Source organism: Schistocerca cancellata, chromosome 3 (assembly GCF_023864275.1).
Source record: "Schistocerca cancellata isolate TAMUIC-IGC-003103 chromosome 3, iqSchCanc2.1, whole genome shotgun sequence".
Lineage (NCBI taxonomy): Eukaryota > Metazoa > Arthropoda > Insecta > Orthoptera > Acrididae > Schistocerca > Schistocerca cancellata.
This window is the reverse complement of record NC_064628.1, coordinates 229,261,591-229,289,381: the sequence shown is the minus strand read 5'-3', so window position 1 is coordinate 229,289,381 and position 27,791 is coordinate 229,261,591. Positions and strand designations below refer to the sequence as shown.

Below are 27,791 nucleotides of genomic sequence, written 5' to 3'. Positions count from 1 at the left end.
AATATGTGCTTTTGGTGCTGGGTGCATCTGATAAACAAATTGCTGCTGCTCAAGCTTATGCTGCATGGTACTCTCATAGGTGCCATCTTAATAATAATGTTTTTCACCACCTGGAGCAATGCCTTCAGGAAACCAGTAGTCATAATCCACAAATAATGGAAAGAGGTTGTACAAGGACTACACGTACTCCACAAACAGAAGACATGATTCTTGAAACCGTTCACCAATCTCCTCAGCAAAGTACCCCTGATATTGTAAGGGAGTTCCAAATGTTTCAGAGATTGATTGGTGAGGTCTTGCACGATGATGAACTCCATTTATATCATTACACGTTAACACAACACCATATTCGATGAGTACAGTTTTGAGTTGCTCCAAGTGGAAGATCATGAACATTATATGGGCTTATGAATCTTGCTTCACTCATGAAAGTATTTTCAACCTCCCCGACAGTCGTTATTGGTCAGAACACAACACAACTGTCACCTATGAATGTGTTTTTCAGGCACACTTTAGCATAAACTTGTGGGCTGGAATTGTGGGAGGAGTGATTTTGGGCCCTTACGTATTGCTGGACAAGCCGAATGTGCCCTTGTATAGTATGTTTCTTTGCAATACTTTGCTGACACACTAAAAAACATTCCATTTGATGTTTGGTGATATTTATGGTTTCAGCATGATGGTGCACTGACACACTTTGGAATAAATCTGCTCAACTGTTTAAATGAAGTGTCTCCAGGGAAATGAATTGGTCATGGAGGTCCAGTGCTCTGGCCTCCACATTCCCTGGTCCTGAATTCATTAGATTTTTATTTGTGAGGACATTTAAAGGATCATGATTATATTACTGAATCCATGGATGTACAAGACCTAATAGCTCGCTTGCATGCCGCACATCAACAATGGATGCAGGTGTGTTGCATAAGCAAAGTATGATCCAGAGAGTGAAGAAGAGTTTCTAATTGCAGGTGGTTACTTCGAACATCTTCTCTGAAGTACACATTTCTCATACATGTATGTACCTGCTCTTTGAAGATAAGCGTGGACATCAAATGTACAGAATGGAATTAGGAATTATTGTGCATAGCATAATGTGCAATCTAGTGTAGCCTACCTATTTTGTTTCTTGTACCTCTCTGGATACAGATGTCACTGTATCCACTATTATTCTCCACTGGCTTTATTTGGATGAAATTAAGCAGTCTGTTACCTCTGTAAGAAGTTCATGTTGTGTCTTAATGTGTAAATAAATATAACAGTAATGGAAAGAAATACACAAGATGCCATATTGTGCAAGTGTTAATTGGATACAATTTGATGCTTTTACTGAAAAAACAAGTTTGGCATGAACATGACTCCAACATTGGTAAGGCCACATATCCATTATTCAAGGCATTGCCTAGTCTCACTGAAATAATGGGACAGCTCCAGTGCAGCGCAAAGATATGCTACCTGTTATTGGCCATGCTGCATACAGTTACAGCATAGCCAGAGCCTCATTTTTTAAATCGCATTTCTATTAAACCTATTGACAGGACTAGGTTTTGCTAAATGTGAAATTGTGTGTCAACCACCAAGTGCGGTATTTTTTTCTTCACACTGTATAGTTGCAATATGTAAAGCATAATTCAATCATTGGCCTATACCTCCTAACTGAAGATTCAAGTAGCATCACCCAGGCAATGTCTCTGGTGAGTTGGGAGAGCAACACGAGGACCTACGTGGCACCAACAGGAGGGGCAAGTGTATATCACACCAAAAGAATGGTTTGCAGAGATGCTTGTCTACACACTCGTTTCACAGATAAGGTGTTGAACCAGGTGCCTTTGTGGAACTTGATGCCATTCTTGATGAGTTTCCTCCATCTGTTACGTTCTTCGGCAAGCTCCTCCCATTCATAACAGTCAATATTAAATGTGTTCGTATCACACTTGACGCAATTTTTAAAGGACAAAGTGCATCTTCCAGGTGGTCTATTGGCATGGGCTGTATCACTAAGCCACATGCATGGGGGATGAGTGGTCCAGACAATGCAAGTGTCCTAGCTTACTCAGGCGACATTCCTTGAGAGAAGCGGTGATACTCAGTAGATTCCCAGCATTCAGGGCCATCTCATTTGTCACACAGTCCCTTGAACATGTTATGCCTAGAATGTTTCTTAAGCACAGCAGATGAGAGACGTTCAGCTTATGTTCTTGTTTGGCATATGAATCCAGATCTCAGCACCATACAAGAGGGTGCTTAGCATGCATGCTTGATAGATGAGCTTCCCAAAAGTGTTCACCACTTTGTCAATTATTCCATTTGCTTTGTTGTCTAGAGGAGGGTCTTCTGACACTAGTGAACCAAGATAGCAGAATTCGTCAACTGCATTCAACAACAAGCCATCTAATTATATGGCAGGTATAGCTATTGATCCTTGTGCCTTTTTCATGATGACAGGCATGAAGAAGCAAATTTGTACACAATCCTCTGAAAGTTGTTTCGGGTATATGTTGTGAATGCTGCATAGTGAATAAAAGTTTCAGTGAATAAAAGGTTACTTACAAATAAGTCCTCATGATAGCAGTTGGATCTGAGTAATGAAATGATGTAAAGTTTCCCATCAGCTGTGGTATGTAGACTGATTTCCAGGATTGCTTCGCCGAAAGCACTTTCAAGAAGTAATGAGAAGAATGTAACCAACAAAAGGGCCAGTACATAGTGTTGATGAACTGATCTCTGCACAAGAAAAGGATTTGATGTGCTTCCTCCAAATATCACAGTAACCTCCATTATCATCGTGAAAAGCCATGATCATCTTCAAGAGTTTTGGAAGACACCTTATCTTAACTAGTAAAGTATACAGTCCCTCCTTGCTGACTATGTCAAATGCCTTTCTTAGGACAATATAAACAATGAACAAAGGGGGTCTTAAAACGTTAAATTCCTTTACATAAAACCAGTACAATTTCCCTCTTGACTTTGAATGTCACAGCCAGTAGCCTTGCACCATTGTGCTTTCTGATAAATAAATAAATAAATAAATAAATAAAGAACAAAAGTAACTATTATGCACTAAACTTTAAAACAAATATTCTGTTACCTAATGATTCAATAAGGTGGCATGCTGTCATCATTCAAATGAAGGAAATGATGATCTGATGCTTAACTGAAAATAGTGATAATTTAAATTTACTATATCTTTTAGACAATTAAAGTTACAGAGTCAATATTTAAAACTTTTGTCATTTTAATGATGATGATCGTTAAGATCAACCAAAATGTTCAGATTTTAGCATTCAGGTTTTTGTTACAAAACTTGTTAATTTCACTTAAACAGTAAATCGTAAACTATTATAGATATGATCAATATTCAAGTTTTACTGGGATCACCATAAAAATTTATGAAGGATGGTAGATTAAAATTACTGTGGCTTCATTCCCTGAATTACTAATAAATCAAATAGTTTTTATAAATGTTTCCCTTTATGACCGATCTTAGGTCCGCCATATTTAACACTGCTATGTCTCCTTGGCCAGAAACAGCTTCTACTGGGTTTCCCTATGACATAGGTTCTCGTCTGTCTGACTCACACAGTACAGTGCTTAGGCCTCATTCAGCACAACAGACGGTTTCCCCACCTCATGGTGAATCTGCACTCTTTGTGGCACACGGTCCTGGACAACAGGGTTTGTTTCACAATTCCTGAAGGCTGACTCTTTCGGCCATATATTTAAATGAGAGCAAAATGCTCGTTAACTCACACACTACACCAAAGGGAGAATAATCACAGTGCTCCTGGTGGCAGCGTGTGAATTGGTTTCCCGTCTGTGACAAACAAATCTGCTGATGATGTGTATGCCGCTAAAAACCTTTTAACATGTCAAATTCTGAAAGGTGTTTTTTCCGGAGCCTGCATCATGACACCTGTAATGATGCTTGTGACCTCACAGCCATTACTGTGATCATGCATAATTTAATCTCTCTGTATCATTTATGATACCCTGATCTCTCATTAGTTCTGAAACACTACCAGACTTGCGTTATAATGTACCTTGTAGGAAGAAAATGTGAGTACTATTCACAATGTAACTGGTATCTCTCTACTTGAGTTGCATGGGAAGGAATAGAGCGTAGTACATAGTGGAACAGTGTCATAATGCATAATTGCTATCTTTTGGTTTTGTTTGTGGACTTTTGCATTTTGATGTCCTGTGAATTGTAGGCCTAACATTTTCCATTTTCCCACAGCTTTGTGGAATGTCTTTTTTTTTAACTATTCAAGCCTACCTAAATTATTTTTTGTATGCTCTTTACCAATAGAATTAACTGCTTCTTCCTTTCACCAGTTTTTATAGTTGATTGGTCAATAATACCTGCAGCTCATTATCAAATAGTAAAAATTATATTCCCAGATTATCAATTTTTAACATGCCTGACTGCTGAACTGAGAAGCGTTATTTTTGGTAATGCAACCCTTGCACAGACAATCCTGTACAACAACAATTTTTCATGATCTTGTTGATCTGTGCTGAATTGCCTTGTTACCTTATTGATATCCACATTTCTTAGTGTCACAAGTACAATGAGTGTCAGTATTACAATTTGGTAATGGTGAGATTTCTCTAGTGTTCAGAGTTTATCATTAATGATGGATGATTGTACATGTACATCTTTTACTTAATGATGAAGGAGATAATTATGAACACACTACTGTATCTCAAAGTCATGTTCATATAAAAAGTAATTTAATAAATATATTCATGAATCATTAAATATGCAAATTAATATAAAAACAAATACACAGAAACACACAACTACAAAGACTTTTTATCAATATTGAACAGTTATTTTCCAGTTACTGGGAATATGTCACATCATTGCAGCAGTGACAGAGCTCATTCGACATTCTGCACATATGCCAAATTATCCACCCCTTGTGCAGTAAGATCATTTGTGCTGTCATCCTCTGGATCACTGATACAGAAACCAATCGTGAAGTAAATCAAGAGCCCTAGAAAATTACAAAATCACTATCAATAACTAACATTAACAGTTGCTGCACAAAGTATTCAACTAGAGATTAATTAATTTGCTTGAGGTACAGTGTGTTATAAAAAGTGTCATATACTTTGCAAGGTAGGAGTACTCACTGAAACATAAAAAATAAGTGCAGTAAACATGTGTCAGGAAATGCATACTTTCAAGATAAGTCCAATAAACATGGGTCTGGAAATGCAAACTTTCTGTGATAAACATGTTTACAGGAGGTGTTCAATGTGGCATCCATTCATGAAAATGTAGTCCTCTACCATTCAGTGTATGAAATGATGCACCCTTTGAACTATACCCAGTTGTTATTATACCTGCTGGCACACATTGAAGACATGACCCTGTAATGTTTGCACATCATTGATTGGCGTGGCATAGACCAATTCCTTCAAGTGTCTCTTTAACTAGAAGTCTATGGGATTGAGGTCTGCGGAATAAGCAGGTCAAGGTGTGCCCCTTCCCCCCTGACCAATCCAGCAGTCCTGAAATGTCTGCATCAGATGTTCACGCACATTGTGCACCATCATGCATGAATCACATTTTTGTATTCATTGCTGCAATGGCACAGCCTCCAGCAAGATAGGCAGTACATCAATGAGAAACTCCAGATAATGCACCACAGTTAACCTTTGTGGTAGCACATATGGCCCTATTAATCTGTCGTCAAATATGATTGAGAATTGGTGTTGGTGCCCTCTTTTTCTGAATTACTTGGGGTTTACATCTATCCATACATGCTGGTTGTGGATATTCACAACACCATCTCTTGTGAACCCTGTCCCATCGGTAAATAAAATTTTGGATGTGAACAGCAGATCTGCGGCACATTTCTGCAACAGCCATTTACAGAACTGCCATCTGCCATGATAATCCTGTGACCTTAGGGCCTGAATGTGCTGTAGATGATATGGGTACAGCAATTGTTAATGAAGTACCCCCACAGATAAGAGAGTGAAACACGCCTTCTGCTGCTGTTAATCATCGCACACTGGTCCCACAGGTTTCTTCCACTGAACGTAGCACACACTCCTCCATGTCAGCCACGTTGATAGTGCAGGGCCTTCTGCTGCCCGTTTTCCAAGGTGCAAGGCTACCTGTGTCCCTCACATGCTTGAAAAGTCTGCTGAACAGCTTATCAGAGGGCACTCTGTGCTGTTGATATTTTTCAGCGTAGAGGGCACAGGTTTGCAGGCTACATTCATTTGCTCAACCATAGCAGAACATCATATCCGCCACTTCACTTGTTGAGTAGTAGACTTCCATTGCTAACAAGTGGTGGAAGAGAGAAAATATAAATATACTGCACCATTTTTATGTACAAATAGCATAATAACCATAAACATGTAAGTGAATCCGAATTTGGAATATGGTAAAACACCATGATATGTACTCAGGGTTGACAGTACAATACAATACAATAAGGCACACAAACATGACAAACTAATGTAGCCTACAACACAACTTGAACTAAACAACTGACTGCAGAGTACTGTGAGTAAGACATCATCATACTCTGCCGACACATTTGATGGAGCGCCAATGCAATAACTGTGCTAATATCTGCAACCAAGCATCATGCAGCCCTTCCTATACACACTTGTTTATCTTGGACTTATTTTTCTTGTTTCTATGAGTACTACCACCTATCAAAGTATTCGATACTTTTTTTTTCAACACCTTGTGTTTTACTGTTAGAAAAAGTTGATTGAGCACACACAGGCAGATAAACTTTCTCTTGCTGTTTACATCTCCATTCTATCTTTATATTTTATTACTGTTATTTAAACAATTGATTGTAGAGATTCTTTGTGATGGTAATAAAGCAATGCTTAAACTTGTAACTAAAAATAGAGCTAATAATCTGTACCTGAACAAAAAAAATGGCTCTGAGCACTATGCGACTTAACTTCTGAGGTCATCAGTCGCCTAGAACTTAGAACTAATTAAACCTAACTAACCTAAGGACATCACACACATCCATGCCCGAGGCAGGATTCAAACCTGTGACCGTAGTGTACCTGAACACTTAGGCAGGTAATCAGTTAAAACAAACCTGGTGTCTTGCCTGCTATGAATGGACCAGGAACAGTGAGGCACTAGCATGTTCACATGCGAGTTTTAGTTTAGCCTGGAGAATGATTCTGATTGACTGTTCATCGGGCTTGCCCATGGGGCAAGTCACAACCCTACCAATATTGTAGCCTCTGGCTGCTGAGGCCTCAGGGTCCAGAGAATGTAGTCATGTGTAGGTGAGTTACATTTGTGTGAGTGTGTATGTTGTCTAATTGTGATGAAGGTCTTTTTGGCCAAAAGCTTACTTATTTGACAGGTTTTTTTGTTGTGCATAGCTGCAATTCAGCATCTCTGTTATATGGTAAGTGCCAATCTATCATTTTCATACTACTGTCATTATTCCATCTTGGATTTTCCATTGTTAGATGTATTAGAAAAACATTTACCACTCATGAACTTTGGAAGGATTGGTAGTGCAGAGCAACTCTCACACATCATGATTCAGAATGCAGCTCTTGAAATCATCTTTTGTAATAAGCAGCACAAACTGCAGCTGACTGGCCACTCAGTGGTGGGAATTCATTAGATCTGATCACTAAGTGATTGGTTATTACTCTCACACAGACCGAGCGAGGTGGAGCAGTGGTTAGCACACTGGACTCGCATTCGGGAGGACGATGGTTCAATCCCATGTCCGGCCATCCTGATTTAGGTTTTCTGTGATTTCCCTAAAATCGCTCCAGGAAAATGCCGGGATGGTTCCTCTGGAAGCGCACGGCCGACTTCCTTCTTTCCTAATCTGATGAGACCGATGACCTCGCTGTTTGGTCTCTTCCCGCAAAAAACCCACTTCCCCCACTCTCACACAGACTGCTATACACTGGTCGCTGGAGACCTTTTATATGATTTAGCTACTTTCCTGAATTTCACCACCTATGATGGGTTAGTGGATTAAGAATGAGCAATACATCCAATCCTAGTAGCTATGTCCAAAGTTACACATAAACAAGAAAAGAGAACATGATTAATGGTAAGGATTAGAAGGGTTACAAACCAAAGCAAAGATCAGTCATATTATTTATGATATACTAGATTATCCTAAATATATTACTGAAAAGAAAAGATTCCAAATAATGTCTACATCCACATGTATTCTCCACAAGCCCACTTATGGTGTGTGTCAGACGCTACTTGTGGTGTCACTACATTTTTCACCTTTCCTTATTCCATTCATAAAAGATATGTGGGAAGAATGACTGTCGATAATCCTCTTTATGTTCTCCTGTTTCTCTAATTTTCTTGTCATCACCATTTTATGAGATGTGTATGTGAGGAAGTATATGTGCTCATCTCTGCTTGGTATGTATGCAACAAAATTTCAACAGGAAACCTCACTGTGATGCACAAAGCTTCTCTTTGTAGTGTCTGCCACTGAAGTTTGTTGAGCACCTCTGTAATGTTCTTGCATCAAGAAAATGATCTCATGACAAAACATGCCAATTTTCATTGAGTCTTCTCTATCTCTTCTATTAATCCAACTTGGTAAGGGTTCCAGTCAAATTAACAACAGTCAAGAATTGGTTGTAAGCTGCTTCTTTCACAAATGAATCTAATTTCCTTCAGATTCTCTCAATGAATATCCGCCTATCATATACTTTTCCTATTTGTTTTATGTCATCATCCCACTTTAGATCCCTTTGAATGGCTACTGATAGCTGTAGTATGGTAGTTACTATATCCAGGAATGTACCATAACAACGTAATCAAACAGTAGTGAAACTGCTCCCTGTTTGCGCACAATATGTCAAACAATGAACACTCCAAGTACGAATATCAACAATATAGGAAAAGATAGATTGCTACTTATCATAAAGATAACATGCTAAGTTGCAGACTGGCACAACTGGAGCTCTCATTTCTTCTAATTAGAAAATTAGTGGTTTTATCATGCTTGCTTAAGACACATCTCTTGTTGCTTTCATTTCCATAGTAAAATTGTCACCTAGTATATTAGATATATTTTTCCTTTAAATAATCAAAAATTCACTGCACAAATTACTGATCTGTGAAGATACTCCATATGATGGTTCTCAGTTGACAATTTGGAAGTGCTGAATGACTCCGTCTCTGTCTACTATTTGCAGGATAAAACATGTGAATAAAGCATACTATTTTTTGTCTTGAAGAGAAGTTTCTTTTCCTTCAGAAACAATGTAATGCTTGAGATTAAAGAATGTTCTAGGATCATGCAAAAGATGGATGTTGATCTGTGATCATGTAAATCCATTATGTTACCATCTTTGTGAACATGAGTGACCTACACTCTGCTCCAGTGATGTTTGGCTATTTACCACAGAAACAGTTTAAATAAATAAGAGCTATATAAATGGCTAACTACACAGTTCATTCAATGCAAAATCCAACTGAAATTCTATCTGAACATAGTGCATTGTTTGTTTTCAGTAGTCTTTATCATTACAATACCTCTTGATGTTGTCTGTGTGCAGTGGTCAACCACTGATATGATAGTATCTTCATGCATGAAAATTTTTCAATATGAATTTTCTTGTCATCTTTCTCTGTGATGGCCTCATATTCAGGATCATAATGATCTGCAAGAGACTGGATTGTAGGTCTGGACTTAGTCATTGACTTTACACTTCACCAGAACTTCCTAGGATTTGGTGATAGGTATTCTGCAAAGATCTAACTGTAAATGCAATTTTCTGCTAATAGTTCCAAGGTCCGTCTTTGCTCTTTGCTATTACTTTGCTTTGTAATATTTATTGAGAGAGTGACTTATGTTATCTTTGACCTATAGTCTTAGTTGTTCTCCATTTGTAAGATTTGAACAAAATTTCAACATTTTATCCTGTAAGTAGGTTGTTAATAACTGTCTGTCAGTTTGAAAATTTTTTTACTCACTTTCCTGATGTGACTTTCTGGGATAGGTGTGAGTCAGACAGACAATTATGTTGTGTGTATCACTGGACTGTTTTTTTATGCAGTTAAGGTGAGGTGACAGGCCTGTTGTGGAGTGTTAATCTTTTGCTCTACTGGTCTACAACAACTGTTTCTTGTGTCTAGAACTGTTGTCACAACATTAAAGGGGCACTTAGTGTTCCATTCAATGCTACTGAGACTTCTGTCATTATCTAAGACCCTTCATTGTACTTGGAGAGTCTACACTACAAAGCAGGGTCCAAGTCACCTCTTTGTGGCCTTACTTCATAAATTTCACCAAACATATACTATACACCAACAGCAAAAGTGCAGACATTACTAGAAAATTATAGTGCTAGTGTTCTGATTTTCTTTATCTTCAAATTACATGCCTGCTCAAAGAGCCAATGGTCTTTGGTTATACAGATAGTTCAATTAGTTCATGGGGAAATGTTGATCATCAATAACAGTGAGTGCTTACCTTACCTTTTTACATCTCCCTTTCCTCTGCTTATGTTTAATTTTTTATTGGGCATATGAAAGAAATCCACATTTGTAGCACTCACAAGAGTTTGATCAAAGGGGGTTTGATGTTGGAAGTGTGAGTGGTGAATGGATGACCCAGAATATTGGTGAGTGGCAAAACATTACTTTTGGTTGCATAGGAAAAATCTTTGGGAGGGGCTCTTTATTTTAGACCATGATGAAAGGTAGTTAAATCCGGGAAAAGAATATTGCTGGAATGTTCAAGTGCTGGCTGGTATTGTGCAATGATGGTGTACAGTGAAACAGGAAGTATTACAGCATTATGGAGAGATATGACATAAGAGATTTGTTGTGAACCACATGGCCCCGTCATTATGGACTCGGCAAGGTTGTTAGCATACTCTGATAAAAACTCTCTCTCATTGTATGCTTAGCATCCATCATAACCTGATGCAGGGTAATGCCTTTTGATTGAGGAAAGTGTGGCTACAATCAGAGATGAGTGGTGTTGGTGGTTTCTGACGTAGACAGAGGGTCTTATAAAGCCATCTGTAAGGAGATGGCTAGTGCTGAGAAGAGAAATCTTCTTTTGATGAATGCAGGGTTCCCAGGATCAATAAACAATACAAGGGAGTTGAACTTATTAGTTTTAGGAAGCATTTAAACTATAAACATGTGGTGAATGATGTGGGGGTGGGAGGAGGAAGTGATGGATTCAGGTATAAGGTGTTGGAAGTCATTTAACAGTTTACATGTATGCCGATAAAGCAGGATCTTTGTTAGACAACTACTATGGTAAGATTTGCAAGTACAGTAATCTATCATTTTTCAAATACTCTGTCAGATAATCCCCATTGTGTACCATCACAGTAATGAATGTAGTTAATTGGCACAATGGTTATCACATGACACGTATTTGGGAAGAGCAGGGTTCAAATTCCCATAGGACCATCAAGATGTAAATTTCTGCTGTTTTCCCACACTGATTAAGACACATGCTGGGATGGTTCCTCATAAAAGAATACAGAAGTTTTTATTCCCCATCCTTGTCCTATTGAAACTTGTGTTCCATTTATAAAGGTCTCTCATTATCTATAGGATGTTGAACTCACTTATTTCTTCACAGTACAGAGAATTTTCCACAGGAACAATTATTTGTTTGAGAATGGTTTTAACCCTTGAGCAGGCTCACTGTGTTTCATAACATGAGCAGACACATGGCGCACATCGTACATGTGGAGAATGGCTGTCTTTATGTTACCAAATGAGTAAAATCATGGTTTAATCTTAGTTCAATTAAATAACAATACAACAAACTGACATAATATGAGCTGAAGTACTGTTTAATTAAACAATAATGAAATAAACTTTCATTATTTCATTCCATTCTGACAGACATGTTACCCCACTGTAATGACCCTCTCAAACCATTAAACAGCACAGCTGCATCAGATCCCAGCCAGCCACTTATTTGATTACTAATTATCTCATAGTATCATTGTGGGATTGTGGTGCTAACTTGTAATCTGAGTTATTTTCTTGCATGGATCATAATTTTTTCTCTCCTAGCTCACTGTTTATTTTTTATTACTGTTGCTCACTTGGATAAATGACAACCCAATTTATTACTGTGTTAGCTGAAGCAATAATGAGGGTATAGGTATGGGCTCACAATTGTGAAACAAAAATGGAATGGTGCAAAACAATTTTATTTGTGGTTTGCCAGGCATGCCCACTCAAGGATTAAGGCTTTAAATGAAAGATATTGAAGCAGATCTGCTGTTGCTGTGGAGGGATTTTGGAAATGACAGAGAGGCAAGATTGGAGTTATCAAACTCTTGGCATGTTTACCTGTTGGTGGTGGAAGGGGAGTCGCAGGAGGTCACATTTGGGTGATGAGCACTTATTGTCTAACTACTGTGTGCACTCAGAAGTGTGTGTTAGGATAATTTGGAACAGGGGATGGTAAGTCACACTGCATTATAGATAGGTTGTGGGACTGTGTGCACTCAGAAGTGTGTATTAGGATAATTTGGAACAGGGGATGGTAAGTCACACTGCATTATAGATAGGTTGTGGGATTTGTGGCAAAGGGGGTTATAAGTTACAAAGAATAGTTTTCCACTGGTAGTAGTGACTGATGCACAACAGATACTTGACAAGCCAAGTGTGAATAAAATTAAGAGAGAGACAAAACTCAGTGGGATTCAGGGTCTCTCTCTCTCTCTCTCTCTCTCTCTCTCTCTCTCTCTCTCTCTCTCTCCATCATTCTTTCAATCTTTCTTTCAGTCATATAATTAAATGTTTCCCAGAGACATTTTAAGTCAAAGCAGAAGAAATGAATTAAAATTTGTACTGGAGCCAGGACTCAAACCCAAGTCTTTCTGCATGCTACGCAGAAATGCTAACCATTACACCACCACAGCACAATGGTCAACATTGCTGCACAAACTACCTAAGTTGAGTGCCCTCCCCAACAAAAACTTCAATTCATTATCTTCTGCTTATTTTCCCTTACATTGTCACTACTGCCAGGGCTCTCCAACATTGGAATAGCACCCCAGCATTGGATGTAATGGAAAACTCCTGTACCATAGGTGATCTTATAGATTTTATAATTAAATGTTTCCCTGAGACATTTAAGTCTCTTCATTATCTACAATAATGATCAAAGCAGAATAAATGAATTACACTACTGGCCATTAAAATTGCTACACCAAGAAGAAATTCAGATGATAAATGGGTATTTATTGGACAAAGATATTCTACTAGAACTGACATGTGATTACATTTTCACGTAATTTGGGTGCATAGATCCTGAGAAATCAGTACCCAGACCAACCAACTCAAGCCGTAATAACGGCCTTGATATGCCTGGGTATTGAGTCAAACAGAGTGTGGATGGTGTGTACAGGTACAGCTGCCCATCCAACTTCAACACGATACCACAGTTCATCAAGAGTAGCGACTGGCGTATTGTGATGAGCCAGTTGCTCGGCCACAATTGACCAGGTGTTTTCAGTTGGTGAGAGATCTGGAGAATGTGCTGGCCAGGGCAGCAGTTGAACATTTTCTGTATCCAGAAAGGCCCATAGAGGACCTGCAAAATGTGGTCGTGCATTATCCTGCTGAAATGTAGGGTTTTGCAGGGATCGAATGAAGGGTAGAGTCATGGGTAGTAAAACAGCCAAAATGTAACGTCCACTGTTCAAAGTGCCGTCAATGCAAACAAGAGGTGACTGAGACATGTAACCAATGGCACCCCATACCATCACGCTGGGTGATACGCCAGTATACATATACACGCTTCCAATGTGCGTTCACTGTGATGTTGCCAAACATGGATGCAACCATCATGATGTTGTAAACAGAACCTGGATTCATTTGAAAAAATGACGTTTTGCCATTCGTGCAAGTTTCGTCATTGAGTACACCATTGCAGGTGCTCCTGTCTGTGTTGCACCATCAAGGGTAACCGCAGCCATGGTCTCCGAGCTGATAGTCCATGCTGCTGCAAACGTCGTCGAACTGTTCGTGCACATGGTTGTTGTCTTGCAAACGTCCCCATCTGTTGACTCAGGAATCAAGACGTGGCTGCACGATCCGTTACAGCCATGTGGATAAGATGCCTGTCATCTCGACTGCTAGTGATAAGAGACCGTTGGGATCCAGCACAGTGTTCCATATTACCCTCCTGAACCCACCGATTCCATATTCTGCTAACCGATTCCATATTCTGGATATCGACCAACGCGAGCAGCAATGTCGCGATACGATAAACCACAATCTCGATAGGATGCAATCCGACCTTTATCAAAGTCGGAAATGTGATGGTACGCATTTCTCCTCCTCACACGAGGCATCACAACAACGTTTCACCAGGCAATGCCGGTCAACTGCTGTTTGTGTATGAGAAATCGGTTGGAAACTTTCCTCATGTCAGCATGTTGTAAGTGTTGCCACCGGCGCCAACCCTGTGTGAATGCTCTGAAAAGCTAATCATTTGCATATCACAGCATCTTCTCCCTGTCGGTTAAATTTCGTGTCTGTAACACGTCATCTTCTTGGTGTAGCAATTTTAATGGCCAGTAGTGTAAAATTTATGCTGCGGCTGAGACTCGAACCCGGGTCTTCTTGCTTGATAGTTCAGTCTCTGACCATCCCTCCCACACTCATATCATCCTTTCATGTTTCTCATTATGCCTATCTACAACCTCTCATTTTCACTCTCTTACCCTTCTTTCTTTCACTCTTTCATCCCTCCTGCTCCTACCATTATATTGTGATTGTTTTTTGATGTCTTCCCACTTCTCTTTCCACAATCCTCCTGTTCCTCAACCATTTTCCATTTACTACCTCTCCTCACCCTATCCCACCCATATCTGGCATCCATTCATTCTCTTTCTCTGATTCCTCCGCCATTTCTTACCTTCTCCTTCATTCTCTTGTTTTTTCTTCTTTGCTCCCATCCTTCACCATTCTCCAACATTTTCCCATGTTTTATGTATCCCCTTTCTATATTGCATTGTTCTTGTATGTATGGAAGTGAAACATGGACGATAAAGAGTTTAGACAAGAAGAGAATAGAAGCTTTCGAAATGTGGTGCGACAGAAGAATGCTGAAGGTCAGATGGGTAGACCACATAACTAATGAGGAGGTGTTGAATAGAATTGGGGAGAAGTGAAATTTGTGGCACGACTTGACTAGAAGAAGGGATTGGTTGGCAAGACATGTTCTGAGGCACCAAGGGATCACCAATTTAGTATTGGAGGGCAGTGTGAAGGGTAAAAATCGTAGAGGGAGACCAAGAGATGAATACACTAAGCAGATTCAGAAGGATGTATGTTGCAGTAGGTACTGGTAGACGAAGAGCTTGCACAGGATAGAGTAGCATGGAGAGCTGTATCAAACCAGTCTCTGGACGGAAGACGACGACGACGACGACGACGACGACAACAACATTGTTACTGTATTTTTCTCACCCTTCCAGATTGTTTTTAATGAGTATAATATTTGCATTTTTCTGCCATATCGTTCTTAAAATTGCTCTTCCTCTGAAAAACTCTTTTCAGCTTTTAGATCACCTGTACACTAATTGCCCTAGCATTTATCTTAATTTGCCCCCACTCTTGGCGAGTAATTATTTTTGTTGATGATAATGGAACACTACCATGCACTGGAATTTTGTGTTATCAGCAAAGAAGCTTACTTGTGTAATAACTGATTCCTGTGAAGTACTAAATGACACTAAAAAGGTGAAAATTCTATTTGTAAAACAACAACATTAACAGGCAATAGTTACTGACACAAATTTATTTTAATTATATTAGAATCCATATATATCCTATTATGACCAGCAATTGTTCCACATAGACCATGGAGAAAATAAAAGCCATTGATTATGGAATCCATTGTTTTATTACAGCAGACATGAATTTAAAAAAAAGGATCATCAGTAACAAATGTTAGATAGCTGAAAATGATTTATAAGTTCAAACGTAAGCAGCATACAGTTATATACCAAATAACAATAGGTGACATTAGTCCAAAGTGTCACATAGTGAACAATATTGATTGGTGTAAAGGATACAGGAGATGTACATGAACTGAAACCATTGCTTACATGGTTGATGAGGAAGAAAATGTGACATAGGTGTGTGGTGCCCTCTATTGAGGCACCAGTAAATAGTTTAAAAAAAAGTGAAGGTAAATAATTTGATTTTTAAAAAATTAAAAAATGTACTTGACAATAAGTCCAGAAGTAACAGTTAAACCATAGAAAACAAATCACCCTGTCAATAACAATAACTACAGGAAAGTGTGTAATTTTGCATTATAAACAAATGAAGATAGATCCATTTACAATTCCACACAATAGCACAGAGTGTGACTTCTCTGGGCATAACGTAAAATCATGCATTGCAAAAATATATTGGCGCCATCTCTGGGCTTATAGTATAACCATGTGGAATAAACCACCACTGACTTGGTAGGTACTGTTTCCACCCACTTAAGGGCTACCATACTTCACTACACAATACATTTACACTGTCTGAAACTTTCACTCTGTTTACTTATTATACTTTGCTACACAATATATTTAACATTAATTGAAACTGTCACACTGTTGATTTACAAGCCAAAAGATCTACTCCATTGCTTAATATATTAATGACGTTATTGTTATTGCTACAGTGTGGTGCACATCAGTAATATACATTGTGTCCATGACATCAGTAATATATATTGTGTCCATGAGTTGTTTGGCTTTTCATGCTGGTACAGTACACCTTTTATGGATGCTCTTTTAACTTACTATACTACTTTCATATTTTTAATTGTTTTTAAGGACTTAATGTAAAAAAATTGTACTAAGTGCAGTTATGTCATTCCTTAGCTTGGTTTGTGACTTATATTAGCCCAATGAGGGCACACAATTCGATATAATCACGTCCTTACTTAAACCCAGTAGAACATATTTTCATCATTTTTTCCCCCCTTTTCTGTTTTCCGTCTTTCCTTTAGCTGCTTTAAATTCTTGGAGGTATGTACTGCCTATGCAACCAATTGAAGGCAGTTTGTTTGTTGCCATAGGTGTTTTGCTTCATTTATTTGGGAAGTATCATCAGTGGCCTGTAATACATGTTTCCTTTTTTGCATACAATAAACGTATTATGTGATACATATAATATGCTGTTATATTACATTTTGCCATGTCTTTCTCATGTGTTTTTAGGTTAAAATCGACTTTTGAAGCACAAAGTTTGTAATGTGAACTTATCATTCGGTGTTACTTATAATTTCCAGCGCTGTTTACCCATGTGTGGTCCTCGAGATGTATTCATTATTTTCCACACTCCAGCTGGCCGATTTCTGGCATTCTTTCACCCACACTTGTCACGTCACTTATATCACTTGCACTTTCCATTCTGTGATCAACATATGTGTGTTTTTGGTGTGCAGTGTTGCCAACTGTTGTTGTGTGTTTGTCTTTCTCTTGTTTGTGTTTGATTTTTTTCCCCATTTGTTTTGTGTGTGTGTGTGTGTGTGTGTGTGTGTGTGTGTGTGTGTGTGTGTGTGTGTGTGTGTTTGTGTGTGTGTACCACATAATACGTTTATTGTAAGTAAAAAAGGAAACATGTATTACAGGCCACTGAGGATGCTTCCCAAATAAATCAAGTGAAACGCACATGGCAACAAACAAACTGCCCTCAAACTGCCTTCAATTGGTTAACTGGTTGCATAGATGGTACATGCCTCCAAGAATTAACATATTTTGTTTCTCATAACTCTAATATATTCCTTTATTTTACTTATTTGTTAATTTTTTATGCACCACTGGCTAGCGCGATACCATTCGACATTGTAATGCTGTTTTATTCCACATGGTTATACTATACACCCAGAGATGGCACCAATGTATTTTTATAATGTATTATTTCAGGTTATGCCAAAGAGGGAGACCATGTTTTATTGTACTATTTTGATTTCTTCATTTTACTTATTCATTCATTTTTTATGTGCCAGTGGCTAGCTTCATACCTTTTGACATTTTAGACCCTTGTACGCTCTACATAAACCAATAATGTTTACTAAGTGACACTTTAGACTAATGTCACCTATTGTTACATGGTACGTAACTATATAGTGCTTATGTTTGAACTCACAATATATTGTTAAAAAAATCTTACTTTTGTTCCTGATTCTCCTGTTTTGTAATTTTTTGCACCAAAGGAAACTATGTAACAGTTGAAATCTAAATCTGCTATAATGAAACAACAGATTTAGTTTTTGACTGCTATTCTTTTCTCCTTTGTTGTACTGTTTTAGTCCACAGATTATCATCGGGTATTCTGTACACCAATGGTATACAGGATGGAAAACTATACCTCGGGTAAAACTAGTGGGTAAGACAAGTTCGTAAGCTCAAAGGGGGACAACAAATGATACTACACGTGACCCCCAGCTCCCGCTCCCTTGGGTGGGGCAGGGGGCAACTTTTAAACCTTAAATGGAAACACCCATTTTTTATTGCAGATTCGGATTCTCCATAAAAAAAGTAATCAAGTTTTGTCTGAAACATTTTTAAACTATTGACAGATGGCGCTGAAATTAAGAAAAATTAAAATTGGGGTAGAACTCCAATTTATTTAGAATGATCCAAGAAGGACATATCAAATCAATACAAAATGCACACCAAGTCTTTCATTACGCCAAATTAAGCTATTTTTTTTACAAAATGTATCCTACCTTTCACAGTTTTTGATGGAGGGAGGCACTACTCACCCAACTGTGGCACTACCGTGGCCAAACTGCGAACTATGGCTCAGTATAAAGGTCAGTGCAATGCGATCAGACATCACTTCCCTTTCAGACTGTGAACCGTAAACATCAACTGATGAAAGTAAATTATTCTTTAGTGAAACATGGCTCATTAACCTCCTACAGAAATTGTTAATATGATGTTAATTTTAGGTGAATGCCATAACAATTACGCTGCAGTTGCACAATCGTATGCGGATCGTTTCCCAAACAGATGATGTCCAAGCAAAAACATTATTCGAAATTGCACTCAACGAGCTCAAAATGGAGACATGCACCATCCACCTCATCACTGCAAATACAATGAAAATGATGCTCATACCCTTACCAGTCTCACCTGTGTTCAACTGGATCCCAAAATTATTAGTCGTGCGATTCAGAGAGAAAGTGGAATACCGAAATCAACTGTTTTGAGGATTTTGAAGGCACATAAATATCATGCGTATCATATCACACTGACTCAGGCATTAATGATGAAAGATATGCAAATACGCGTGCATTTCTGCCAATGGGTCTTGGAAATGATAATGATTTTTTTTTAGATGTGTTATGTTCACCAATGAAGTCACATTCAAAAACAATGGCGAATTAAATTGTCATGATTGTCATTATTGGTCTCCTGTCAATCCACACTGGCACAGACCCGTTGACAATCAACACAAATGGTCGTTAATAGTCTGGTGTGGAATTTTAAATGGTTACTTGATAGGACCATATTTTTTTACCGAAATGTTACTGGAGAATCTTATTTACAACTTCTCCACGATGATTTGTTGGACCTAATGGAAGTTATTGATTTAGAAACTAGGCAACAAATGTGGTTCCAACAGGATGGAGCAGCTCCCCATTATGCTAAAAATGCACGGAACATTTTAAATTTGCAGTACCCTGGTCGGTGGATAGGACGCAGCGGACCAATTCAGTGGCCTCCATATTTGCCAGGCCTAACATCTCCTGATTTTTTTCTTGTGGGGTTATTTAAAAAATATTGTTTATGAAAGACAGCCCACAACCAGAAACGATATGGAGCAACACATTCAAAGAGCATTTGCAGCCATACCACGGGATGTGCTGCTCCAAACTGTGAACAACTTTTGCAGATGATTGACTTTATGCCTTGAAGCAAATGGGGATAATTTTGAACAATTTCTTCATGGATAATTTCATTAATTAAGCACCCCAAATTGTGAGAGGCAAGGGGACTCGCATTAATGAAGCACCCCAACATGTGAGAGGCAAGGGGACTCCCACTAATGAAGCATCCGATGGGAACATCATTCTACTATGTCCATGTCGTTGGTTCTGGGTGATGCCAAAAGTAGGATACAGTACAATTTGTACAAAATAGATTAATTTGCTGTAACAAAAGAATTGGTGTACATTTTTTATCTCTCTGATGCGGCTTTCTTGGATAATTCTAAATGAATCAGAGTTCTTCCCCAATTTTACTTTTTTCTCAATTTCAGCGCCATCTGTCAATGGTTTAAAAAAATGTTTCAGACAAAACTTGATTACTTTTTTATGGAGAATCTGAATGTGCAATAAAAAATGGGTGTTTCCATTTAAGAAGGGGGTGGAGGCTGGAGGTCATGTGTAGTATCATTTGATGTCCCCCTTTGAGCTTATGAACTTGTCTTACCCACTATTTTTACCTGATGTATAGTTTTCAAGATAATTTATTTATTTATTTATTTATTCATCTGTGGAACAATAAATATTGTATGGATGTCGTCAGTTTACAACACATGAGTACATATTTACATTTACAATGAAACAGGTTTCTCATATTTTGTGTAGTTTTTATAACTAGTCATACACACATTTATAATTACATAATATTTTGGTGATAATGTCATATGTTGCTAATAATCTACATCTATGTTAAATATTCTTTTACAGTATAACAACTTTTACTTACTAAAAAGGTTTTAAGCTTTTGTCTGAAAGTGAGGGGCTCATTTATTTCTTTAATTTCTTGTGGTAATTTGTTATACAGTTTTATCCCATTATAAAATATACTTTTTTGCGTCTTTGCCTTGTTTTTTCTATCTAGATGGAGGTGGTGACAAGCTCTTGTTTCATGGTCATGTCATCTCATGTCAATCTCATCTCATCCAAAACTTCAGATGGACCACCATGTACATGAGCCTTATTATGATCTATGGCTTGAAACTCATATACAACAAAGAAATTTTTATCAGCTGCTCTTTGCAGTTTATTATGACATATTCAAATATTTGTGAGCTATAGAGCACTACCTTCTTAAAACAAATTGTATATTTACCTATGATGATCCATACACCAAATCGGATCCACGTGAACACATCCAACATCATCATTAAATAAGTGTTGACAAAAATACATGTTGCTGGCAGAATGGGTATAAATGGTACCTGAAATAAAAATTTCTGTGTTACTCTTACTAGAGTTATCGTCAAGATACTCTACACATGTATGCATCAAGTTTACACCATAAGCAATGAAAGTATACTGAAATTTTAATATTAGTTTGTTTATATGTACCATGTAGTCATTTTCAATAAAATGGGGACTGGGGGATGGGGCAGTCTGGAAGAGAGTGTTGTTAAGACAAATATATTTTACTCAGTAAATATTAGGAGTAATAAAAAATAACATATAATAGAGGAAAACATTCCACGTGGGAAAAATATATCTAAAAACAAAGATGATGTGACTTACCAAACGAAAGCGCTGGCAGGTCGATAGACACACAAACAAACACAAACATACACACAAAATTCTAGCTTTTGCAACCAATGGTTGCTTCATCAGGAAAGAGTGAAGGAGAGGGAAAGACAAAGGACACCATATAGGTGTACGTGAGTGGACCTCAAGTGTAGGTGGTAAAGGCAAGGACTCCATTTCAGATAGAAGGGATCAGACACAAACTGCAATTGAAAGCCCTGACCTGGGCCGCCGATGTGGGAGATGAACCGCAGTAGGCATGAAAAGGAGACTGTAATTCTTATGTGCAGGAGAACTATGAACATGTGCAACGTAACTGGCAAGAAGTTGCACATGCCTGACCTGCAATGGAGGGACTCCAGCCTCTGCCAGGACACTGGTCACCAGACTCACCCTAAAAGCTCCTGTCGCTAAGTGAATGCCAGAGTGATGCACTGGGTCGAGAAAACGCAATGCTGAGGGCACCACCAAACCATAAACCAGACTGTAGAACTGTAGCAGCGTAGAGTGGTTTGCACCCCAATTGGTGTTGCTCAGGCAACAGAGGGCATTGAGGTGCTGCCAGCACTTCCGCTTAACCTGAAGAAGGTGAGGAAGCCAAGTCAATTTGGCATCAAAAACAAGTCCTAGGAATCGATATGTCTCCACTACAGTGAGGGGATCATCAGTAAGGTAAAGTTCTGGTTCTGGTTGAAGTGCATAACCCATGACTTTATGGCCGAAAGCTGTGGGCTAGAGCGCATGACTGCACCTTGTGGTTGTCTCCCTATAGGCACTCATCAACACCAGTACTGGTGGAGTAGTACGAAACACAGAAGTCATCTGCATACAGAGAGTGTGAGATGGATGCCCTACAGCTGCTGCTAGACTGTTAATGGCCACTAAAAATAGAGATACACTCAATACAGAGCCCTGTGGAACTCCATTCTCCTGGATATTGGTGGGTGGGGGGGTGGGGGGGTGGGGATTTTTGGCAGGCACCAACATGAACATGGAAAGTACGAAGCGACAGGAAATTCTGGATAAAAATCATCCTGCAGTGGAATTGCAGAGGTTTTTTCCACCACCTGGCTGAGCTATGCCAACTGTTGAGCTTTACACCTGCTCTCTGCATTGCCCTCCAGTAAACCTGGTTCCCGGCAATGCGGGCCCCTGCCCTCTGTGGCTATAGGGGATATTACAAGAAATGCAGAAAGCTGGTGTAAAGCTTAACAGTTGGCATAGCTCATCCAGGTGGTGGAAAAAGCCTCTGCAGTTCCACCGGAGGATGACATTACCGTGAGGCTGGGAAGGCATGAAGTGTGCAAGGAGGCAGGTTAAGCTTCAGGGTCACCTGCTGCCACTGATTGAGTATTTGTAGCCATTTCTATGGTGGATGAGGCATCAGTGAGATCCAGGCCTGCAGGGGATGCTAAGATATCCATCACTTCCTCAGATGCAGAACTGGTAGGGAGTGGTGGTGTTGGGGCCACCGGAGGGTCCTTTTTCTTAGCAGACTTACTTGGTTGCTTATCCTCTTGACTCTCTTTAGGGGCTTGCTTGGAGGACTTCTCTGAAGTAGCTTCAGGCATGGAGGAAGACCGTGAAGCTTTTTGTCCAGCAGCGTTTGGCTCCTTGAGCCACTGGCGAGTGTCCACCGTGGCATTAATGGATACCTTGGGAGAGAGGGCCCCAAGGGACCACTTCTGCATGAGAGGAGTTGGAGGAGGCTGTTGCTTCTCCAGCAGGGGGGAGAGAACCAATGTCCCTTGTGTTTGCGTGGGGCTTGCTCCCAAAGTAGGCGCTTTGGGAGCAATGGAGGAAGATTTGCCCCCTACCAACAAGCGGGCAGATGTATTCTGGTGGCCTGGGGGCACAGTGGCACAGTGGGCACAGTGTGAGGAACTACTGGCACTTAGAATGGCGATGGTGACATAGCTACACCATATGTCGACATCAACTGAATGGAGTGTTATTTTTCAAATTTATGTTTAGCCTCTGTGTAAGTCAACTGGTCCAGGGTCTTGTATTCCGTGATTTTCCACTCCTTTTGGAGTACTGGGCAGTCTGATGAGCCGGGGGAGTGGTGCTCTCCACAGTTGATGCAAGTGGGAGGTGGCACACATGGAGTATCTGGGTGCAGTGGACATCCGCAGTCTCGACATGTGGCACTGGAAGTGCAGTGGGAAAACGTGTGCCAAAACTTCCAGCACTTAAAGTACCACATAGGGGGAGGGGCATATGGTTTAATGTCACAGCTGTAAAACATCACCTTGACCTTTTCAGGCAATGAATCACCTTCAAAGGCCAAGATGAAGGCACCAGTAGCAACTGTGTTGTCTTTGGGTCCCCTATGAATGCACCAGATGAAACGAACACCCCGCCATTCTAAATTGGTGCAGAGCTCATCGTCAGACTGCAAGAGGAGATGGCGATGGAAAATGATCCCCTGGATCATGTTGAGGCTTTTATGGGGAGTGATGGAAACAGGAATATCACCCAGCTTGCCACAGGTGAGTAGTGCTCAGGATTGGGCAGAAGATGCTGTCTGAATTAAGACTCTCCCGTTTCACATCTTGGACAGTTCTGTCACTTCTCCAAACTTATCCTCAAGGTGTTCAATGAAAAACTGAGGCTTCATAGGTAGAAAGCATCAGTTCTGCTACAGACTAAAAACCGAGGCAAATGTGGTTCTATCCATTCTGCAGCCCTATGTTCCTCCCATGGTGTAGCAATGGATGGAAACGATTAAGGGTCATACCTGTCAGCACTGTATTCGAACTTGCCCTTCTTAGAGACTGCTGGTGCCGTACGGTCACCAGCAAGAGATGACTTAGTCTGCTTCATTGCGGGTCATCCACCCTTATGCCACCCACTATGATCAGGGTCTCTCCCCACAGGTGCCACCCAGCCACAGCAAAGGCCAACTGCCATGATGGCCATTGCCGGGAGTCCTGATGCCCCAGGAAGACAGGCATCTACTCCTTCGTATACATGGGGAGTTTACAGCTCAGGCAGCAGCAGTGCGATCCCTGTGCCGTCAGGGGGCTACCACCAAATGGGTACATGACGGCCTCACCACAACAGACTGACTATTGTGCTGGATATTGGGTGCAGAGAAATCCAATATTGTCATGGGGGAAAAAGAGGACAGGAGACAACGGAAGAAGATGACATACCCTGGAAAGTGTCCTCGCTCAAATAGTTGAATAGCAGATGGAGATGCAAAGCCATGACAAGAGATTCAGGCGATCGAATTTGAGAGCACTATGGGTAACTCATGCACCAAGTAAAGCATTCTTCCCTACATGGCCCACACTTCTGTAGAATTTTGAAAGTGGCTGGTCAAACCATAGAATGGGACCTGAACTCATAGGGCTGAAAAGTGTGAGATTCCTTTTAGTAGCGTCTTACGGCAGGCAGGAATACCTCAGGCCTATTCTAACCTCCAGACCTGCAGGGGAGAAGTGTACAGGGCATTTAATGGATTATGTTAATAAACTAGGGTTGTGCAATATAGTCTTAGTGGATTACAAGAGTATTGGTGTATGCAATTGATATCCCCGCAGGCACTACAGGAATTAGTGCAAAGGCACTAATGGCAGATACAACAAATTGGGGAGCCCTTAGCATGACTGTGTGGCATATCAGGCACACAGCAAAGGCATTGTGTTTACCGTGTAGTGAATCAAAGGTTATCAATGGTATTGGTGTAAGTATAAGTTTGGAGGATAGGCCTAGCTTGCTGTGTGTAACAAGACCACAATCATTCATAGTTTTATGACTTGTCTCTTGGCTGGTGCACAGTGTATATTATGCAGATATGAAGCAAACAACAGACACCAAGATACAGGATTCAAAGGTGGATAACAAAGGCACAAAAGGACACCTCACAGATAATAGGATGCCATATATGTGTTTTCGATGTGGATGTCCTGACCATTTTAAACAAGATTGTCAGGGGATCCAGCAAAAGAACAACAAGAATACTGACTGACTAGAGATTAAGAATAGGGGCAAGGTTAGGCTGAATAGTGTGTAATAGAATAGTGGCTTCACCTGTTGCTCCTGTTCTACTTATTTACGTTAGTAAGAATGGAGAACTGGTTTGTGCCCTACTTGACACAGGGTGTCATTGATTAGTGAGGAATGGTATCACTAGTGCCAAGCACTGTGCCAGTACCACTGGGTACTGAAGTTTGTAATTGTAGGATGGCCCTGGTAAACTGAAATTCAGCATTTAGCTGAGGATCCATGGTTTCATTCGGAAATTTAAGGTGAAGGTAGTCCGTCAATTAACTGTACCTATAATTCTTTGTTCTGACTTTATCCAACACATGGTTTTATCGTTAATTGGAAAGAATGAGGATTTTCATTATATTTTACTAGGGAATGTATCTATAAATTTTATGACAATTCTTGTGAAGCACTGGCACAGGTTGACATGGCCAGAGAAGCACAGGAACAAGAGATGGATAATTTTAATCATCTACCTTCCAAGTAGGATGCACTGTGGCAGTGTGTACATGAGGCATATCCAAATGTGCTCACCAATGTTCTGGGAATTGCTAAATTCAGCAAGTGAAATATTAAACTTCCTGACAATATTCCTGTCAGGCATCCACTATACAGGATTTCTGCACTAAGGATGAAAGAGCTCAGGTCGGTTACAGATGAACCACTTAAGAATGGAATCAATAGACCTTCCTGCTCTCCATATTTCATACCCATATTTTTTGTTCCAAAAGAAGATTGGGGAATTTGGCCTGTCGTAGATTACTATGCCTTGACCAAAAAGAAATTTTGCTGTCCATTTCACTGCCCAATCTACATTCATGTTTCTCCTGATTTTACAAGACTAAAGTCTTCACTACACTGGATCTCAACCTAGCCTATTATCAGATTCCATCGTCTCAAGACTCCAAGCCAGTCATAGCCTTCGCTGTGATTGGAATCTCTATAAGAGTAACTGTGTTCCATTTAGGCTTTCGAATGGAGCAGCACAGCTGACCATCTCCTTGATAGTAGAATCTTTTCAGGTATTAAATTTAATGTTTTTTACTTGCCGGTATGGGGGGGGGGGGGCATAAAGTTAAGCCTTCTAAGATAAAAACTGCTTAATCATAGTTGTCATTTTTGGGATGTATGGTTTCTCCCCAGGATATGATCAGAGCTGCAGTGAGGCTATTCACAATTGTCCACTATCTAAGAGTCCCAAGGGTGTGGCAAGATGCATCAGCATTATTAATCTTTTTTGAAAGTTCATACCAAACTTCATTCATGTGGCAGGTGTGTTGAATGAATTAAGAAAGAAAGAAAGCAAATCTGAATGAGGTTCTTCGCAACAAGCTGCCTTGATGATGTTAGCAACAGCCCCCATGTTGGCTGCTCCAGATCTTTCCAAAAAATTTGTAGTTCAGTTGTATGCTATTCAACTTACAAACTGTTAACCAGTCTCTTAACTGGGGGCTGGGAAGACCAAGGCCACTAAATGGGCAATTCAACTATCTGCCTTCCAAGTTTAGAGTGAATCATATACACATGTGCGCACATGTTGTTGCTGACAGCCTTAGTCATATTTTGTGGAAGTGGGTAGCGATCTATCTAGTGAGAGTACCTTCCAAGGAATCAATCAGTGGGGTGCGGAGTTCATCGGCATCTCTCAGAGTTGAGTGGGTAGAGTCCTGCGTGGTCTGTGCAATGGGTAAGCTGATGATGAGTGCAAGGCAGGGACTGTTTCCTTCTGGAATGATGACGTCATCTGTGGAGGGGCTATACGTAGATCATTGAGGACAGGTTCATACTGGTCTGTGTCAACACCTTCACCCACTTTTGCTAGTTATTTCTGACCTGTGATATGTACACATAAGGCATTGTTAACAGTTTACAGACCTTGTTCGGTTCCTTAAGACAATATCAATATTTAGTCTCTGATAATACCATAGCATTCACACTGAGAATATTTCCACATTACTGTTTCAGAAGGGGGATTACACATACCATTACAGTGCTATACTATCCTTAATCTTTCATTTTCAATATTGGTCATCTGCAATTTGTGTTCAACTATCATAGTGAACTACCTATCAAGATCACTCCAGGGGTGACATGTTGCTTCATTGGTTGGTTTTTGCCTTCAGTGCAGCAGTACATGAATCCCACAGACAGATCCCCACTAGTTATGTTGTTGTTGTTGTTGTTGTTGTTGTTGTTGTTGTTGTTGTCTTCAGTCCTGAGACTGGTTTGATGCAGCTCTACATGCTACTGTATCCTGTGCAAGCTTCTTCATCTCCCAGTACTTACTGC

The 27,791-nt window shown here is 39.8% G+C and overlaps 1 protein-coding gene across 1 annotated transcript in view; it reads right to left on the bottom strand.

Moving 5' to 3' along the window:
* Positions 1–4,804: 4,804 nt before the first annotated feature.
* LOC126176686 (high affinity cationic amino acid transporter 1-like) overlaps positions 4,805–27,791 on the bottom strand; it is a 181,902-nt gene continuing 158,915 nt past the window's right edge. The window contains exons 13-14 of the mRNA XM_049923848.1: positions 21,085–21,193; positions 4,805–4,997 (exon numbers count right to left, since the gene is read on the bottom strand). Coding sequence (XP_049779805.1) covers positions 4,882–4,997; positions 21,085–21,193 — 225 coding nt within the window. The 3' untranslated portion in view covers positions 4,805–4,881. The remainder of the gene's footprint in view (positions 4,998–21,084; positions 21,194–27,791) is intronic.